The following is a 20,647-nucleotide window of genomic DNA, read 5'->3' on the forward strand; positions in this document are numbered from 1 at the left end:
GGTTTTGGGGAGTTGTGTTCTTTTTTTTTGGAAACAAAAAAAATTTTAGAAAATACTTCCCCTTACCTAACAATTTAGCCCTTTCCCATAAAATTTTACTGTAGAAAATGAAAAGATGGTATGTTCCATTTTTAGACTGCGATCCTAGAAAAGGAACAAGTTTAATTTTTGCATTTAACGGGAAAACCCCCCAATATATGCTCATGTACCCATTATTACTATCTAAAAGGGGACAGAGTTAAATTATCATTTTAAAATCTTTTCTAAAGGGCTTTACGTTTTGCAGTCCAGAGTTTATTGACGATGAGTTTGAGAAGATATATTCTATTGGATCTAAGTTACCTACGTTACCTGCCGCAGGTTTGGATGGTATTGAAATGTGAACAAAGGGAGCATTTTTCAAAGTGATAGAGATGGAAAGCAAAAAGGTGTTTTTCATGAATGTACTGGAAAAGGTGAGGTCCAGATAAACTTTTGGTCTGTCAAGGCTTTATTATGGCGGATGACCAACTACCTACCCTCAAGTGAGATATGGTTGTATTTTGTGTAATGAAGACAATTGAGAAACATCATAAGCCAATATTCCAGTTTCATGATAAGAGAAGTGGACCAGGCAGTGTGATACAGTGGTTAAATTGATGAGAACTACTATTGACGTTTGTGTAAATAAATTATACATTTCCCTTTTCCATAGCCAGAGGTTGAACCATTATGTGACATTCATTTTTCATTTCATTTCAAGGTATAAGTTTCACTCTTCTAAATTATTTCTTACATTTTTCATTTGTATATATATATATATATATATATATAATATATATATATATATATATATATATATATATATATATATATATATATATATATATATATATATATAGGAAAAGAGGAAAGTGATTGGTTCTCAGTGAATGTAGGTTTGCGGTAGGGGTGTGTGATGTCTCCATGGTTGTTTAATTTGTTTATGGATGGGGTTGTTAGGGAGGTAAATGCAAGAGTTTTGGAAAGAGGGGCAAGTATTAAGTCTGTTGTGGATGAGAGTGCTTGGGAAGTGAATCAGTTGTTGTTCGCTGATGATACAGCGCTGGTGGCTGATTCATGTGAGAAACTGCAGAAGCTGGTGACTGAGTTTGGTAAAGTGTGTGAAAGAAGAAAGTTAAGAGTAAATGTGAATAAGAGCAAGGTTAATAGGTACAGTAGGGTTGAGGGTCAAGTCAATTGGGAGGTAAGTTTGAATGGAGAAAAACTGGAGGAAGTAAAGTGTTTTAGATATCTGGGAGTGGATCTGGCAGCGGAAGGAACCATGGAAGCGGAAGTGAATCATAGGGTGGGGAAGGGGGCGAAAATCCTGGGAGTCTTGAAGAATGTGTGGAAGTCGAGAACATTATCTCGGAAAGCAAAAATGGGTATGTTTGAAGGAATAGTGGTTCCAACAATGTTGTATGGTTGCGAGGCGTGGGCTATGGATAGAGTTGTGCGCAGGAGGGTGGATGTGCTGGAAATGAGATGTTTGAGGACAATGTGTGGTGTGAGGTGGTTTGATCGAGTAAGTAATGTAAGGGTAAGAGAGATGTGTGGAAATAAAAAGAGCGTGGTTGAGAGAGCAGAACAGGGTGTTTTGAAATGGTTTGGGTACATGGAGAGAATGAGTGAGGAAAGATTGACCAAGAGGATATATGTGTCGGAGGTGGAGGGAACGAGGAAAAGTGGGAGACCAAATTGGAGGTGGAAAGATGGAGTAAAAATGATTTTGAGTGATCGGGGCCCGAACATGCAGGAGGGTGAAAGGCGGGGAAGGAATGAAGTAAATTGGATCGATGTGGTGTACGGGGGTTGACGTGTTGTCGGTGGATTGAATCAGGGCATGTGAAGCGTCTGGGGTAGACCATGGAAAGTTGTGTGGGGCCTGGACGTGGAAAGGGAGCTGTGGTTTCGGGCATTATTGCGTGACAGCTAGACACTGAGTGTGAACGAAAGGGGCATTTGTTGTCTTTCCTAGCGCTACCTCGCACACATGATGGGGGAGGGGGATGGTATTCCATGCGTGGCGAGGTGGCGATGGGAATGAATGAAGGCAGACAGTGTGAATTGTGTGCATGGATATATATGCATGTGTCTGTGTGTGTATATACATGTGTACATTGAGATGTATAGGTATGTATATTTGCGTCTGTGGACGTGTATGTATATACATGTGTATGGGGGTGGTTGAGCCATTTCTTTCGTCTGTTTCCTTGCGCTACCTCACAAACGCGGGAGACAGCGACAAAGCAAAATAAAATGAATAAATAATAAATATATATATACATATATATATATATATATATATATATATATATATATATATATATATATATATATATATATATATATATATATATTTTTTTTTTTTTCTTTTTTTTTGCTTTGTCGCTGTCTCCCGCTTTTGCGAGGTAGCGCAAGGAAACAGACGAAAGAAATGGCCCAACCCACTCCCATACACATGTATATACATACGTCCACACACGCAAATATACATACCTACACAGCTTTCCATGGTTTACCCCAGACGCTTCACATGCCTTGATTCAATCCACTGACAGCACGTCAACCCCGGTATACCACATCGCTCCAATTCACTCTATTCCTTGCCCTCCTTTCACCCTCCTGCATGTTCAGGCCCCGATCACACAAAATCTTTTTCACTCCATCTTTCCACCTCCAATTTGGTCTCCCTCTTCTCCTCGTTCCCTCCACCTCCGACACATATATCCTCTTGGTCAGTCTTTCCTCACTCATTCTCTCCATGTGCCCAAACCATTTCAAAACACCCTCTTCTGCTCTCTCAATCACGCTCTTTTTATTTCCACACATCTCTCTTACCCTTACGTTACTTACTCGATCAAACCACCTCACACCACACATTGTCCTCAAACATCTCATTTCCAGCACATCCATCCTCCTGCGCACAACTCTATCCATAGCCCACGCCTCGCAACCATACAACATTGTTGGAACCACTATTCCTTCAAACATACCCATTTTTGCTTTCCGAGATAATGTTCTCGACTTCCACACATTCTTCAAGGCTCCCAGAATTTTCGCCCCCTCCCCCACCATAGCTATGATCCACTTCCGCTTCCATGGTTCCATCCGCTGCCAGATCCACTCCCAGATATCTAAAACACTTCACTTCCTCCAGTTTTTCTCCATTCAAACTCACCTCCCAATTGACTTGACCCTCAACCCTACTGTACCTAATAACCTTGCTCTTATTCACATTTACTCTTAACTTTCTTCTTTCACACACTTTACCAAACTCAGTCAATATATATATATATATATATATATATATATATATATATATATATATATATATATATATATATATATATATATATATATATGTATATATGAAATATATACATGAAATAACAATCCCCTCCCCCCGCATGTGCGCGAGGTAGCGCTAGGAAAAGATAAGGCCATATTCGTTCACACTCAATATCTAGCTCTCATGTAATAATGCACCTAAAACACAGCTTCTTTTCCACATCCAGGCCCAGTAGAACCTTACATGGTTTACCCAATACACTTCACATGCCCTGATTCAATCCATTGACAGCACGTCGACCCCGGTATACCACATCGGTCAACTTCACTCTATTTCTTGCACGCCTTTCACCCACCTGCATGTTCAGGCCCCGATCACTCAGAATCTTTTTCACTCCATCTATCCACCTCCAATTTGGTCTCCCACTTCTCCTCTGACACATATATCCTCTTTGTCAATCTTTCCTCACTCATTCTCTCCATGTGACCAAACCATTTCAAAACACCCTCTTCTGCTTTCTCAACCACACTCTTTATATTACCACACATTTCTCTTACCCTATTATTACTTACTCGAATGAACCACCTTACACCACATTTTTTTTCCTCAAACCTCATTTCTATAGCCCAAGCCTCCCAACCCCATAACATCGTTGGAACCACTATTCCTTCAAACATTCCCATTTTTGCATTCCGAGATAATGTTCTCGACTTCCACACATTCATCAACGCTTCCAGAACTTTTGCTCCCCCCCCCCTCCCAGATATCTAAAACAATTCACTTCCTCCAGTTTTTCTCCATTCAAGTTTTCCTCCCAATTGACTTGTCCCTTAACCCTACTGTACCTAATAACCTTACTTTTATTCACATTTACTCTCAGCTTTCTTCTTCCACACACTTTACCAAACTCAGTCATCAGCCTCTGCATTTTTCCACACGAATCAGCCACCAGCGCTGTATCATCAGCGAACAATAACTGACTCACTTCCCAAGCTCTCTTATCCATAATAGACTGCATACTTGCCCTTCTTTCCAAAACTCTTGCATTCACCTCCCTAACAACCCCATCAATCAACAAATTAAACAACAATGGAGACATCACACACCCCTGCCGCAAACCAATATTACTTGGAAAACCAATCACTTTCCTCTCTACTTACACGTACACATGCCTTACATCCTCGATAAAAACTTTTCACTTCTTCTAACAACATACCTCCTACACCATATATTCTTAATACCTTTCACAGAGCATCTCTATCATCTCTATCATATGCCTTCTCCAGATCCATAAATGCTACATACAAATCCATTGGCTTTTCTGTGTATTTCTCACATACATTTTTCAAAAAAAACACCTGATCCATACATCCTATACCACTTCTGAAACCACACCCCTCTTCCCCAGTCTGATGCTCTTTACATGCCTTCACCCTCTAAATCAATACCCTCCCATATAATTTCCAAGAAATACTCAACAAACTTATACATCTGTAAACTGAGCACTCACTTTTATCTCCTTTGCCTTTGTATAATAGCAATATGCAAGCATCCCGCCAGTCCTCGGGAACCACACCATGAATCATACGTATATCAAATAACCATACCAACCAGTCAACAAAACAGTTATCCCCTTTTCAATAAATTCCACTGCAATACCATCCGAACCCGTTGCCTTCCCGGCTTTCATCTTCCGCAAAGCTTTTACTACCCCTTCTCTCTTTACCAAATCATTCTTCCTAACCCTCTCACTTTCCACATCACATCGACCAAAACACCCTATATCTGCCATCCTATCATCAAACACAATCAACAAACCTTCAAAATGACCACTCCATATCCTTCTCACATCACCACTCCTTGTTATCACCCCTTTAGCCCCCTTCACTGAAGTTCCCATTTGTTCTCTCGTCTTACGCACTTTATTTACCTCCTTTTAAATCATTTTTTTATTCTTCCTAAAATCTAATGATACTCTCTAACCTCAACTCTCATTTGCCCTCTTTTTTACCTGTTGCACCTTTCTCTTGACCTCCTGCCTCTTTCTTTTATACATCTCCCACTCATTTGCATTATTTCTTAGCAAAAATCGTCCAAATGCCTGTCTTATCTCTTTCACTAATAATCTTACTTCATCATCCCACCACTCACTACCCTTTCTAATCTGCCCACTTCCCACGGTTTTCAACCAACAACCATATTTTGCGCAGGCCATCACTGCTTCCCTAAATACGTCCCATTCCTCCCCCACTCCCCTTACGTCCTTTGTTCTCACCTTTTTTCCATTCTATACTCAGTCTCTCCTGGTATTTCCTCATAAAAGTCCCCATCCCAAGCTCACTTACTCTCACCACTCTCTTCACCCCAACATTCTCTCTCCTTTTCTGAAAATCTCCACAAATCTTCACCTTCGCCTCCACAAGATAATGATCAGACATCCCTCCAGTTGCACCTTTCAGCACATTAACAGTCAAAAGTCTTTCCTTCGCGCGTCTATCAATTAACACGTAATCCAATGACGCTTTCTGTCCATCTCTCCTACTTACACACGGATACTTATGTATATCTCTCTTTTTAAACCAGATATTCCATATCACCAGTCCTTTTTCAGCACATAAATCTACAAGCTCTTCACCATTTCCATTTACAACACTGAAAACTCCATGCACACCAATTATTCCCTCAACTGCCACATTACTTACCTTTGCATTCAAACTACCCATCACTATAACCCGGTCTCATGCATCAAAACTACTAACACACTCACTCACATGCTCCCAAAACGCTTGTCTCTCATTATTTCTCTTCTCATTCCCAGGTGCATATGCAGCAATAATCACACATCTCTCTCCATCCACTTTCAGATTTACTCATATCAATTTAGAGTATACTTCCTTCCACTCTATCACATACTCCCAACACTCCTGTTTCAGGATAAGTGCTAATCCTTCTCTTCCTCTTGCCTCTCACTAAACCCTGATTGTACTCCCAAGGAATTCCCAAACCACTCTTCACCTTTACCCTTCAGCTCCGTTTCACTCAGAGCCAAAACATCCAGGTTCCTTTCCTCAAATATACTGCCTATCTCCTTTTTTCTCATTATGGTTACATCCACATACATTTAGACACCCCAATCTAAGACTTCGAGGAGGATAAGCACTCCCTGCGTGACTCCTTCTTCTGTTTCTCATTTTAGAAAGTGAAAATACAAGGAGACTAGGGTTTCCAGCCCCCTGCTCCCGTCCTCTTTAGTCGTTTTCTACGACGAGTGAGGAATACTTGGGAAGTATTCTTTCTCCCTTACCCTCAGGGATAATATATATATATATATATATATATATATATATATATATATATATATATATATATATATATATATATATATACATATATATATATATATATATATATATATATATATATATATATATATATATATATATATATATATATATATATATATATATATATATATATATATATATATATATATATATATATATATATATATATATATATATATACAGCAGTACTAATGACAGAAGCTGCTGATGAAGTATTCACTTGATATTCTAAAGTATATTTTTTTACAAAGTATCTTAAAAGGCATCATATTTTTATGTATACATTTGTATTGTATATGAAAGATTCATGTTTCATTTTTTCATTCATTTCAAGCTAGAAGTTTCAGTTTTCTAAATTGTTTCTTACATTTTTCATATGTATATATATGTATGTGTGTGTGTGTGTGTATATGTGCGTATGTATGTGTATGTGTGTGTATGTGTATATGTATATATATATATGTATATTATCCCTGGGGATAGGGGTGAAAGAATACTTCCCACGTATTCCTCGCGTGTCGTAGAAAGCGACTAGAGGGGACGGGAGCGGGGGCCAGAAATCCTCCCCTCCTTGTATTAACTTTCTAAAATAGGAAACAGAAGAAGGAGTCACGCGGGGAGTGCTCATCCTCCTCGAAGGCTCAGAGTGGGGTGCCTAAATGTGTGTGGATGTAACCAAGATGTGAAAAAAGGAGAGATAGGTAGTATGTTTGAGGAAAGGAACCTGGATGTTTTGGCTCTGAGTGAAACGAAGCTCAAGGGTAAAGGGGAAGAGTGGTTTGGGAATGTCTGGGGAGTAAAGTCAGGGGTTAGTGAGAGGACAAGAGCAAGGGAAGGAGTAGCAATACTCCTGAAACAGGAGTTGTGGGAGTATGTGATAGAATGTAAGAAAGTAAATTCTCGATTAATATGGGTAAAACTGAAAGTTGATGGAGAGAGGTGGGTGATTATTGGTGCATATGCACCCGGGCATGAGAAGAAAGATCATGAGAGGCAAGTGTTTTGGGAGCAGCTGAATGAGTGTGTTAGTGGTTTTGATGCACGAGACCGGGTTATAGTGATGGGTGATTTGAATGCAAAGGTGAGTAATGTGGCAGTTGAGGGAATAATTGGTATACATGGGGTGTTCAGTGTTGTAAATGGAAATGGTGAAGAGCTTGTAGATTTATGTGCTGAAAAAGGACTGATGATTGGGAATACCTGGTTTAAAAAGCGAGATATACATAAGTATACTTATGTAAGTAGGAGAGATGGCCAGAGAGCGTTATTGGATTACGTGTTAATTGACAGGCGTGCGAAAGAGAGACTTTTGGATGTTAATGTGCTGAGAGGTGCAACTGGAGGGATGTCTGATCATTATCTTGTGGAGGCTAAGGTGAAGATTTGTATGGGTTTTCAGAAAAGAAGAGTGAATGTTGGGGTGAAGAGGGTGGTGAGAGTAAGTGAGCTTGGGAAGGAGACCTGTGTGAGGAAGTACCAGGAGAGACTGAGTACAGAATGGAAAAAGGTGAGAACAATGGAAGTAAGGGGAGTGGGGGAGGAATGGGATGTATTTAGGGAATCAGTGATGGATTGCGCAAAAGATGCTTGTGGCATGAGAAGAGTGGGAGGTGGGTTGATTAGAAAGGGTAGTGAGTGGTGGGATGAAGAAGTAAGAGTATTAGTGAAAGAGAAGAGAGAGGCATTTGGACGATTTTTGCAGGGATAAAATGCAATTGAGTGGGAGATGTATAAAAGAAAGAGACAGGAGGTCAAGAGAAAGCTGCAAGAGGTGAAAAAAAGGGCAAATGAGAGTTGGGGTGAGAGAGTATCATTAAATTTTAGGGAGAATAAAAAGATGTTCTGGAAGGAGGTAAATAAAGTGCGTAAGACAAGGGAGCAAATGGGAACTTCAGTGAAGGGCGCAAATGGGGAGGTGATAACAAGTAGTGGTGATGTGAGAAGGAGATGGAGTGAGTATTTTGAAGGTTTGTTGAATGTGTTTGATGATAGAGTGGCAGATATAGGGTGTTTTGGTCGAGGTGGTGTGCAAAGTGATAGGGTTAGGGAAAATGATTTGGTAAACAGAGAAGAGGTAGTGAAAGCTTTGCGGAAGATGAAAGCCGGCAAGGCAGCAGGTTTGGATGGTATTGCAGTGGAATTTATTAAAAAAGGGGGTGACTGTATTGTTGACTGGTTGGTAAGGTTATTTAATGTATGTATGACTCATGGTGAGGTGCCTGAGGATTGGCGGAATGCGTGCATAGTGCCATTGTACAAAGGCAAAGGGGATAAGAGTGAGTGCTCAAATTACAGAGGTATAAGTTTGTTGAGTATTCCTGGTAAATTATATGGGAGTGTGTTGATTGAGAGGGTGAAGGCATGTACAGAGCATCAGATTGGGGAAGAGCAGTGTGGTTTCAGAAGTGGTAGAGGATGTGTGGATCAGGTGTTTGCTTTGAAGAATGTATGTGAGAAATACTTAGAAAAGCAAATGGATTTGTATGTAGCATTTATGGATCTGGAGAAGGCATATGATAGAGTTGATAGAGATGCTCTGTGGAAGGTATTAAGAATATATGGTGTGGGAGGAAAGTTGTTAGAAGCAGTTAAAAGTTTTTATCGAGGATGTAAGGCATGTGTACGTGTAGGAAGAGAGGAAAGTGATTGGATCTCAGTGAATGTAGGTTTGCGGCAGGGGTGTGTGATGTCTCCATGGTTGTTTAATTTGTTTATGGATGGGGTTGTTAGGGAGGTGAATGCAAGAGTTTTGGAAAGAGGGGCAAGTATGAAGTCTGTTGGGGATGAGAGAGCTTGGGAAGTGAGTCAGTTGTTGTTCGCTGATGATACAGCGCTGGTGGCTGATTCATGTGAGAAACTGCAAAAGCTGGTGACTGAGTTTGGTAAAGTGTGTGGAAGAAGAAAGTTAAGAGTAAATGTGAATAAGAGCAAGGTTATTAGGTACAGTAAGGTTGAGGGTCAAGTCAATTGGGAGGTGAGTTTGAATGGAGAAAAACTGGAGGAAGTGAAGTGTTTTAGATATCTGGGAGTGGATCTGGCAGCGGATGGAACCATGGAAGCGGAAGTGGATCATAGGGTGGGGGAGGGGGCGAAAATTCTGGGGGCCTTGAAGAATGTGTGGAAGTCGAGAACATTATCTCGGAAAGCAAAAATGGGTATGTTTGAAGGAATAGTGGTTCCAACAATGTTGTATGGTTGCGAGGCGTGGGCTATGGATAGAGTTGTGCGCAGGAGGATGGATGTGCTGGAAACGAGATGTTTGAGGACAATGTGTGGTGTGAGGTGGTTTGATCGAGTGAGTAACATAAGGGTAAGAGAGATGTGTGGAAATAAAAAGAGCGTGGTTGAGAGAGCAGAAGAGGGTGTTTTGAAGTGGTTTGGGCACATGGAGAGAATGAGTGAGGAAAGATTGACCAAGAGGATATATGTGTCGGAGGTGGAGGGAACGAGGAGAAGTGGGAGACCAAATTGGAGGTGGAAAGATATGGTGAAAAAGTTTTTGTGTGATCGGGGCCTGAACATGCAGGAGGGTGAAAGGAGGGCAAGGAATAGAGTGAATTGGATCGATGTGGTATACCGGGGTTGACGTGCTGTCAGTGGATTGAATCAGGGCATGTGAATCGCCTGGGGTGAACCATGGAAAGCTGTGTAGGTATGTATATTTGCGTGTGTGGACGTATGTATATACATGTGTATGGGGGTGGGTTGGACCATTTCTTTCGTCTGTTTCCTTGCGCTACCTCGCAAACGCGGGAGACAGCGACAAAGCAAAAAAAGAACGAAAAAAAAAAAAAAATATATATATATATATATATATATATATATATATATATATATATATATATATATATATATATATATATATATATATATATATATATATATATATATATATATAAATATCGGCAAATGTGAAGGTATAAAGACGATTCAGAGAAAATAACCCGAAACCTTCTATTTAACTAATGAGGCGCAAATAATGTAGGTCGTGGCCCTGAAGCTAAATATTTATCAATGCTCTTCTCAAGCGCATCTATTCTATTTATGGTCAATCACTCCACATATTAACAATCCTGTTGAAGAAAAAGAGCTTCACTTATTCGGGGTAAAACGTTTGTATCCATTACTAATCGTGAAATCAAACGAATCAAGTCTTAAGTAACTTGCTGGTTGAGTATTATGAAAGCCTTTGATTATTTTGAATGTTTGGATTAGGTCCTCTTTTGACTTTCCTCTCTCTAAACTTAACAGTTTCAGTGATTTACTAAGTTCTTATAGGGTTAGTTCCTTAGTCTAGAACCTTCTCGGGAGCTCGACTCTATACTGTCTCCATTCTGTCTCTGTAATTATTTTAGGTAGGATGACCAATATTGAGCAAAATGTTCGAGATGAGGACGAACTAATAAACTGTAAACAGTAAGGATGATTTCCCTAGTCTTAAATTCGAAGGCCCTTTCTCTGAACTGAAGAATTTTGATCGCTTTTATCACTGCTTCTGTGCACTTCTTACTTGTTATAAGGTCACTAAAGACTACCAAGCCCAAGTGCTTTTCTTCCTTTTACCATCTGCAGTTCACCAAAATTGTCAATGCAGCTTACTTTTCCGTTTTTATTACCGATATGTAAACCTTTGCACTAATGTATTTCAAAGTTCATTTGCCACCTCCGACTCCACTCCATCTGTTTGTCTGTGTCAGTCTAAAGCTGCAGACGTTCATGTTCATGTGTAGATCTATATCCCAGATAAGTATCATTTATCATCTTAAAACTACACAAATCATAGTACCCAATTCAACCATCATATGTACGGCTGCATGTATGCACATATGAACTGACCTCATTAACTGACATCATAATGCTGTCCAGCTGAGGCTTGTATGGGGCGTCGTGGGGGATGGGCCAGGCAGAGGCACCTGGAATGATACTTTCCCGACCGTAATAGAGCGGACTGCTACCGTCCGTCCGTGTGAAGGCTTCAGCAATCCAGTGGTTCAACACAAGACGCTCATCTAAGTGAGCTTGTCTGAAAAACTTTCGAATATGACTGAAAAGAAATAATGATTTTACTGTTTACCTGACACTGCTTCAGCTCTCTCTTACATCGTCAGTCGCTTCTCGATCTACCCTCCTCACACCACATAGTGTCCTCAAGCATTTCATTCCCAACACTTCCACCATCTCCCATTCGTTTGTTTTGAGGGTCCACGACTCTCGTCCATATGACAGCGTCGAGATTATTATTCCTCTTTTTTCTCATCTTAGCCGTTGTAGACAATGACCATACAAACTCTTAAGTGCATGTAGGACCTCCGCGACCACCCCATCCTTTGACTCACTTCAGCTTCCAAGATTCCGCCTTCTGTCATGTCTATTACCACGTACCTAAGTCATTCAGTTTCCTCAAATTCGTCCCCCATTAAAAGTTACGAATCATTATTTCCCATCCTCCTCCTGCACTTTATTACCTTACTTATGTTCACATTTACACTCAGCATTCTCTCTTCACATACTCCCTCTGACTTTGTCACCAGCAGTTGTTATTCATCAAAATAACTTATGGTACGAGAAAGATTCATAAAGATAAAGCCAGTATATTTCAGTCACATATCATCAGACTTACAACTCACCTCTTGACAGTCGCCTCTTGCAGTCCCTCAACGATTGACGGACCCATATACATGATATCAGCTAACCTCCGCAGGGCACTTGAGCCAGACTCCCTAAACTGTTTCTGCCAGTCTTTTCCAATTGGGATCGCTGTAACCCTGTAGATGTTAGGAACTGTTAGTATTTTGGCTTTCTGACAGTGTTACACGTAGACATGTTTCACTTAATCATACAGCCTCAGGACCCCTAGTGTGCTAGAGGTCCTGCAGCAAGGCTGCACTCTGATCAGGAACAGAAAGATGATAGGCTTATTTGGACGCAGTTATACTTCTTTTCGTCTATTGACAGTGATACAAAATCACCGGTGACTTTTCACTTGCAGTGTAACTATGTGTAGGTAGAGCACAGTAGGTAATGCTTATTTTCCTTTATGGAAAAATGAGTCTCATATATGGTCCTTACATGTCAACATAATTGACGACTTCCTCCAGTGTCTCAGGTCGTGGTGGGTACTTGGGCAGTGTGAGGGCGGCGGTGAGGTTGCCACGGTAGACCGTCCCGATGATGAAGGCGAACACCAGCCAGGCTGCCACCAGCACCCGGCTCGAGCTACCGGTAGGTAGTGACTTGGACAGATTTTGACCAAGAAACGTCCCGAAAATCTCCTGTGATATGGCCCCGATTCCTCTGCTCCCACGATTATTTCCATGTGTGTCTTGTTCCTCTATATCCCTCCGCAGGTGGTCATCTTGACGTCTCCACATATATTTCGTGGTTGTCTATGCAGTAAAAAACAATTTAAATCATAATAAATGAGAGTTGAATGATGATTCAAACTCCAGAAAAGTATGAATATCCTAATTCACGTCAACAACGTATTCGACACTATGCTCCAGCACATCTTCAACCCAAAAGATATTCGACAACACCCTACACATTTATGACAAAAGAAAATGCTAAGTCAGATTCATCTCTGGCCGTTAAGTAAGTGTCATTCGCGGAGATTTAAGCTGCAAAATCCTCGAGCTCTAACGTGGAGTTGCCCAGAAAGCAGTTCTTCCACCATTCCCTCTTCAGTCTCCTGCATGACCTCCCATCGCCTTATATAGTTCACAGTGTGAAAGTCCTTTCATTCACAGATAATCTCAGAATCTCACCGCAGCTTTCTTTCACCACTCAAGCAACAACAGACATACAACACTTTATCACGCAAGAATGATAATCTTTCACTCAAAACAAAATGTGTGCGTCTCCACAGAAATCCACCGTCACCCTTTCAACCTCCGGCAGACTTGGATCAAGCCCGCTCTCTTCCATCACCCTGAATGCTCAACCACTGCCATGAAACAATACATTATACTTGTTGGTTATCACATTCAACATTATATGATCTTGCCAGGTATCACATACAACATACACATGATATTGATTTCCCATACAATAACCTTGCTAGGTATCATATGCGACATACATATGATATTTACTGCCCCACTCAATAACTTTCCAATGCATCACATACTGCATACACAAAACATTTACTGCCCACACATTAAACATCAGCACATAGGCCATAAAGTAATCAAATGCCCTCAGAGCACTTACCGGTACCAGATATGGATAAGAAAAAGAACCCCAAACTATCCTTACCAAATAACTTATCCCCTCCACCCTGGTCATCCACTCTGTCAAAAGTAAATATAACAGAACTGAAGTCACAAGGCACTCAGAATAGTTTTGGTCCGCTGGACAATCAAAAATTACCATCTGCACAGTGACAAAAACACTTCAAGTGCACTCTCATATCAATACGTTCAGCATTCAGTTCCTTATAATAATCCTTTTACACAAACCACTAACCCCAGGTAGAAATGAAAAGTTTACTCCTGTTCCACATTCTGCACGTATTACTCACAGATCCACCCTCTTCTAACAAGCATGATTTTAGCAAAACATAAGAACAATATAATAGCCCAGCAAGCACCAAAAACCTCCCTCCCAACCAAATCTCACACTGCAAACTATCAGAATTATATCCCTCTGAAACTACACTCCCCAAGCATGTACAAGTTATGCTTTCTCATCTTCGCCTTGTGCACCACCCAACTCTCCATAAATACAAACAGTGATCCAACACATCATGAGAAGCCCTCATCCCTATAAAGCATATTCCATGCTGAAGCCTGTTTTTTGAGCCCTACTGAAGCCCAAAAGAAGAGAAACAGGTTAAGAATGACTCCTTCAGAGTAGGAAGATCCTTCTACTTACGGCGATACAGCCTCGTTGAAGGCGACTTCTGTAGACCTGGTTGATGGGAGGAATTTTCGTAAACAAAAGGCAAGATATTATAAACGATATGAAGAGATGTGAATTCTGTAAGAGAATATACAGCTTCAAATGAAACAGCATGACATATGTTATATACGAGTATGAGACTAGTAAATAATCGAATTAAAATGTAATGGAGAGGTTATGAAGATATATCAGGAGAGTAGAAATCTAGTTCACGGTAATACTAATGATAATGGAATTAAGATACCAGAGAGTTGATTTCATGAACTGAAATATGATGTTAGTGATACAGGAGCTAATACCTGCCGGCAGGTAGTAAAGTAAAAGAATTTTGAATATGAATGAAATACATGTATGTGTGTGTGTGTGTGTGTGTGTGTGTGTCTATGTCTGTGTCTGTGTGTGTTCAAAATGTGCCTTTCTGTGCTCTAGCGTGTTTACCTGTATATATTAGTTAGTGGACATATGTTTTCATAGATGTTTTCTACATGCTATACAACTTAAGTAATATCGTATATCTATCAGGATAAATTCAATTTTGGAAAAAGGGAACACATCACTTGAAATAATGCAATCATTTGTAAGAATCAGCAGAAAAGATTATTTACATTTAATCAATTGATTTGCCATAATTTTCTTCACTGATTTGTCATACATCGTATTCACTGATTTGTCATAGAATTAAGAAAAATTCTGAGAGGTGAATTGATGATGTGAAAAATATCTGCCAAGACGTCTAAAAGTCTTGTTTTCTCAGACCATTACCATATACATGATGCCAGGCATCACCAGCAGCGCCGCCAGAGTGGAGGCCCACACCTCGTCAGCCAAGGGGTAGTACAGACTCTGCCACTGAGGCTTGAGCTGTGGCTTAGCCAACCCGAAGCCAAAGGAGACGAAAGTGTAAGGATAAGAGTAGTCGTACCGTTCCATGCGGGTATATAGCATCAGGTGGAACACTACCAACATGAATGACTTCCTCTCTACCACCCGGTCCGCAGCCTGCAAGTGAAGTAAGTTGGCAATACAGTGATCATGGCAATGTATGTGGATTTTCCTGAGATAATATAACTAAAACATCTGAATTCAAGCAGAAACAAATCACTGAGTCCTAATAAAGGGAACAGAAGCTGCTTATGGATTAATATGGTAGTAGTAGAAAAACACACAGATGATTTCATAGCGGCAGACTGTAAATTTATATCATAGGTAAGGAGGTGCATAAACTGACAGTCTTGGATTTGAAGCGAAGTATTTATCAAGTCTATACTTAAATGCATCTACGGTACTCTTTCAACTACTCTGACTAGTAAATCATTCCATATGCTGTGTAGCATTTATTAGCACAAGATCTAAATACAGATAATTGAAAATAGAAATAGAGATTGGGGAGAAAGAATACTTCCCAAGCATTCCGCACGTGTCGTGGAAGGCGACTTAAAGGGGACGGCAGCGGGGAGCTAGGAACCCTCAACTCCTTGTATTTTACCTTTATAAACGGGGAAACAGAAGAAGCAGTCACGCGGGGAGTGCTCATCGTCCTCAAAGGCTCAGATTGGGGTGTCTAAAAGTATGAGGATATAACTAAGATGAGAAAAATAGGAGAGATAGGTAGTATATTTGAGAAAAAGAACCTGGACGTTTTGGCTCTGAGTGAAACGAAGCTCAAGGGTAAAAGGGAAGAGTGGTTTGGGAATTTCTTGGGAATAAAGTCGGGGTTAGTGAAAGGACAAGAGCAAGGGAAGGAGTAGCACTACTCCTGAAACAGGAGTAGTGGGAGTATGTGATAGAGTGCAAGAAAGTAGATTCTAGATTGATATGGGTAAAACTGAAAGTTGATGGAGAGAGATGGGTGATTATTGGTGCATATGCACCTGGGCATGAGAAGAAAGATCATGAGAGGCAAGTGTTTTGGGAGCAGCTGAGTGAGTGTGTTAGTAGTTTTCATGCAAGAGACCGGGCTATAGTGATGGGTGGTTTGAATACAAAGGTGAGTAATGTGGCAGTTGAGGGAATTATTGGTGTACATGGGGTATTCAGTGTAGTAAATGGAAATGTTGAAGAGCTTGTAGATTTATGTGCTAAAAAATGACTGGTGATTGGGAATACCTGGTTTAAAAAGGAGATATACATAATTATACGTATGTAAGTAGGAGAGATGGGCAGAGAGAATTATTGGATTACGTGTTAATTGATAGGCGCGCGAGAGACTTTTGGATGTTAATGTACTGAGAGGTGCAACTGTATGGATGTCTGATCATTATCTTGTGGAGGCGAAAGTGAAGATTTGTATGGGTTTTCAGAAAAGAAGAATGTTGGGGTGAAGAGAGTGGTGAGAGTAAGTGAGCTTGGGAAGGAGATATGTGTGAGGAAGTACTAGCAAAGACTGAGTACAGAATGGAAAAAGGAGAGAACAAAAGACGTAAGGGGAGAGGGAGAAGAATGGGATGTATTTAGGGAAGCAGTGATGGCTTGTGCAAAAGATGCTTGTGGCATGAGAAGCGTTGGAGGTGAGTAGATTAGAAAGGGTGGTGAGTGGTGGGATGAAGAAGTAAGATTATTAATGAAAAAGAAGAGAGAGGCATTTGGACAATATTTGCAGAGAAATGATACAAATGAGTGGGCGATGTATAAAAGAAAGAGGCAGGAGGTCAAGAGAAAGGTGCAAGAGGCCAAAAAGGAGGCAAATAAGAGTTGGGGAGAGAAAGTATCATAAAATTTTAGGGGGAATAAAAAGATGCTTTGGAAGGAGGTAAATAAAGTGCGTAAGACAAGGGAGCCAATGCTAACTTCAGTGAAGGGGGTAAATGGGGAGATGATAATAAGTAGTGGTGATGTGAGAAGATGGAGTGAGTATTTTGAAGGTTTTTTGAATGTGTTTGATGATAGAGTGGCGGATATAGGGTGTTTTGGTAGAGGTGGTGTGCAAAGTGAAAGGGTTAGGGAAAACGATTTGGTAAACTGAGAAAAGGTAGTAAAAGCTTTGCGGAAGATGAAAGCCGGCAAGGCAGCGGGTTTGGATGGTATTGCAGTGGAATTTATTAAAAAAGACGGTGACTGTATTGTTGACTGGTTGGTAAGGTTATTTAATGTATGAATGACTCATGGTGAGGTCCCTGAGGACTGGCGGAATGCTTGCATAGTGCCATTCTACAAAGGCATAGGGGATAAGAGTGAGTGCTCAAATTACAGAGGTATAAGTTTGTTGAGTATTCCTGGGAAACTATGTGGGAGGGTATTGATTGAGAGGGTGAAGGCATGTACGGAGCATCAAATTGGGGAAGAGCAGTGTGGTTTCAGAAGTAGTAGAGGATGTGTGGATCAGGTGTTTGCTTTGAAGAATGTATGTGATAAATACTTAGAAAAGCAAATGGATTTGTATGTAGCATTTATGGATCTGGAGAAGGCATTTGATAGAGTTGATAAGAGATGCTCTGTGGAAGGTATTAAGAAAATATGTTACGGGAGGTAAGTTTTTAGAACCAGTGAAAAGTTTTTATCGAGGATGTAAGGCATGTGTACGTGTAGGAATAGAGGAAGAGATTGGTTCTCAGTGAATGTTGGTTTGCGGCAGGGGTGTGTGATGTCTCCATGGTTGTTTAATTTAAATTGTTTATGGATGGGGTTGTTAGGGAGGTGAATGCAAGAATTTTGCAAAGAGAGGCAAGTATGCAGTCTGTTGTGGAAGAGAGAGCGTGGGAAGTGAGTCAGTTGTAGTTTGCTGATGATACATCGCCGGTGGCTGATTCGGGTGAGAAACTGCAGAAGCTGGTGACTGAGTTTGGTAAAGTGTGTGAAAGAGGAAAGGTGAGAGTGAATGCGAATAAGAGCAAGGTTATTAGGTACAATAGGGTTGAGGGACAAGTCAACTGGGAGGTAAGTTTGAATGGAGAAAATCTGGAGTAAGTGAAGTGTTTCAGATATCTGGGAGTGGATTTGGCAGCGGATGGGACCATGGAAGCGGAAGTGAATCATGGGGTGGGGGAGGGGGCGAACGTTCTGGGGGCGTTGAAAAATGTGTGGAAGTCGAGAACGTTATCTTGGAAATTAAAAATGGGTATGTTTGAAGAAATAGTGGTTCCAACAATGTTTTATGGTTGCGAGTCGTGAGCTATAGATAGAGTTGTGCGGAGGAGGATGGATGTGCTGAAAATGAGATGTTTGAGGACAATGTGTGATGTGAGGTGGTTTGATCGAGTAAGTAGTGAAAGGGTAAGAGAGATGTTTGGCGATATACAGTGTGCGGTTGAGAGAGCAGAAGAGGGTGTTTTGAAATTGTTTGGTCACATGGAGAGAATGAGTAAGGAACGATTGACAAAGAGAATATTTGTGTCAGAGGTATGTACATGTTTATGTGTGTGGTTGCTCACCATTGTGAGACGAAGGGTATTCGAGTACTTAGTATTTCGAATAGTTGTTTCCTATTATACAGTCCCTTAGCCTAGCGGTTAGCATGCCTGCCTCTTGCACAAGGGGTCCCAGGTTCGATCCTGGCTGATGGAGCTTTGTATGTTCTATGAAGGTGCGCGTTCATATACACTTTATTCGTATACATATATATACACACACAGACATATACATATATACACATGTACATAATTCACACTGTCTGCCTTTATTCATTCCCATCGCCACCCACATATATATATATATATATATATAGGTATTCATTATACTTTGTCGCTGTCTCCCGTGTTAGCGCGGTAGCGCAAGGAAACAGAAAACAATGGCCATACCCAACCACATACACATGTATATATATACACGTCCACACGCGCACATATGCATATCCATACATTTCAACGTATACATATATATACATACACAGAAATATACATATATGCACATGTACATAATTCATACTTGCTGCCTATATTCATTCTCGTAGCCATTCCGCCGCATATGAAATGACAACCCCCTCCCCCGCATGCGCACGAGGTAGCGCTAGGAAAAGACAGCAAAGGTCACATTCGTTCACACTCAGTCTTTAGCTGTCATGTATAATGCACCGAAACCAAAGCTCCCTTTGGACATCCAGGCCCCGCAAAACTTTCCATGGTTGTCCCCAGACGCTTCACATGCACGTCGACCCCTGTAAACCACATCGTTCCGATTCACACCATTCCTTGTACGCCTTTCACCCTCCTGCATGTTCAGGCCCCGATAGCTCAAAAAGTTTTTCACTCCATCTTTTCACCTCTAATTTGGTCTCCCACTTCTCGTTCCCTCCACCTCTGACACATATATCCTCTTTGTCAATCGTTCCTCACTCATCATCTCCATGTGACCAAACCATTTCAAAACACTCTCTTCTGCTCTCTCAACCACACTCTAATTATTACCATACATCTCTCTTACCTTTTCATTGCTTACTCGATCAAACCACCTCGCACCACATATTGTCCTCAAACATCTCATTTCCAACACATCCACCCTCCTCCGAACAACTCTATCCATAGCCCACGCCTCGCAACCATATAACATTGTTGGAACCACTATTCCCTCAAACATATCCATTTTTGCTTTACGATTTAATGTTCTCGCCTTCCACACATTTTTCAACGCTTCCAGAACTGTCGCCCCCATCCCCACGGTGACCCACTTCCGCTTCCATGGTTCCATCCGCTGCCAAATCCACTCCCAGATATCTAAAACACTATACTTCCTTCAGTGTTTCTCCATTCAATCTTACCTCCCAATTGACTTGTCCCTCAACCCTACTGTACCTAATAACCTTGATCTTATTCACATTTACTCTCAGCTTTCTTCTTTCACACACTTTACCAATCTCAGTCACCGGCTTCTGCAGTTTCTCACCCGAATCAGCCACCAGCGCTGTATAATAAGCGAAAAAAAACTTATTTACTTCCCAAGCTCTCTCATCGACAACAGACTGCATACTTGCCCTCCAAAACTCTTGCCTTTACCTCCCTAACAACCCCATCCATAAACATATCAACCAACCATGGAGACATCATGCACCCCTGCTGCAGACTAACATTCGCTGGAACCAATCACTTTCCTCTCTTTCTAATCGTGCAGATGCCTTAACTCCTGGATAAAAAATGTTCACTACTTCTAACAACTTGCCACC

At 40.9% G+C, this 20,647-nt stretch overlaps 1 protein-coding gene across 1 annotated transcript; it reads right to left on the reverse strand.

Annotated features, from left to right (window-relative positions):
• Positions 1–10,705: 10,705 nt before the first annotated feature.
• Positions 10,706–15,539, reverse strand: LOC139753940 (ionotropic receptor 21a-like). The gene is made up of 5 exons (XM_071670900.1): positions 15,319–15,539; positions 12,727–13,043; positions 12,285–12,422; positions 11,507–11,701; positions 10,706–10,730 (listed from the first exon to the last, which is right to left on the reverse strand). The coding sequence occupies exons 1-5, from the start codon at positions 15,520–15,522 to the stop codon at positions 10,706–10,708; spliced, it is 879 nt and encodes a 292-aa protein (XP_071527001.1). The 5' UTR covers positions 15,523–15,539.
• Positions 15,540–20,647: the final 5,108 nt, after the last annotated feature.

This window comes from Panulirus ornatus, chromosome 16 (genome assembly GCF_036320965.1).
Source record: "Panulirus ornatus isolate Po-2019 chromosome 16, ASM3632096v1, whole genome shotgun sequence".
In the NCBI taxonomy this organism is placed as follows: domain Eukaryota; kingdom Metazoa; phylum Arthropoda; class Malacostraca; order Decapoda; family Palinuridae; genus Panulirus; species Panulirus ornatus.

Bases quoted from the DNA above. Each gene is read 5' to 3' on its own strand.
- LOC139753940 (XM_071670900.1), bottom strand. From the start codon at position 15,522: ATGTTGGTAGTGTTCCACCTGATGCTATATACCCGCATGGAACGGTAC. The intron at 13,044-15,318 runs GTAATGGTCTGA...TTTACTGCATAG, and splicing joins TGCCTGGCATCATGTATATG to ACAACCACGAAATATATGTG. The intron at 11,702-12,284 runs GTGAGTTGTAAG...ATTTCTTTTCAG, and splicing joins CAAGAGGCGACTGTCAAGAG to TCATATTCGAAAGTTTTTCA.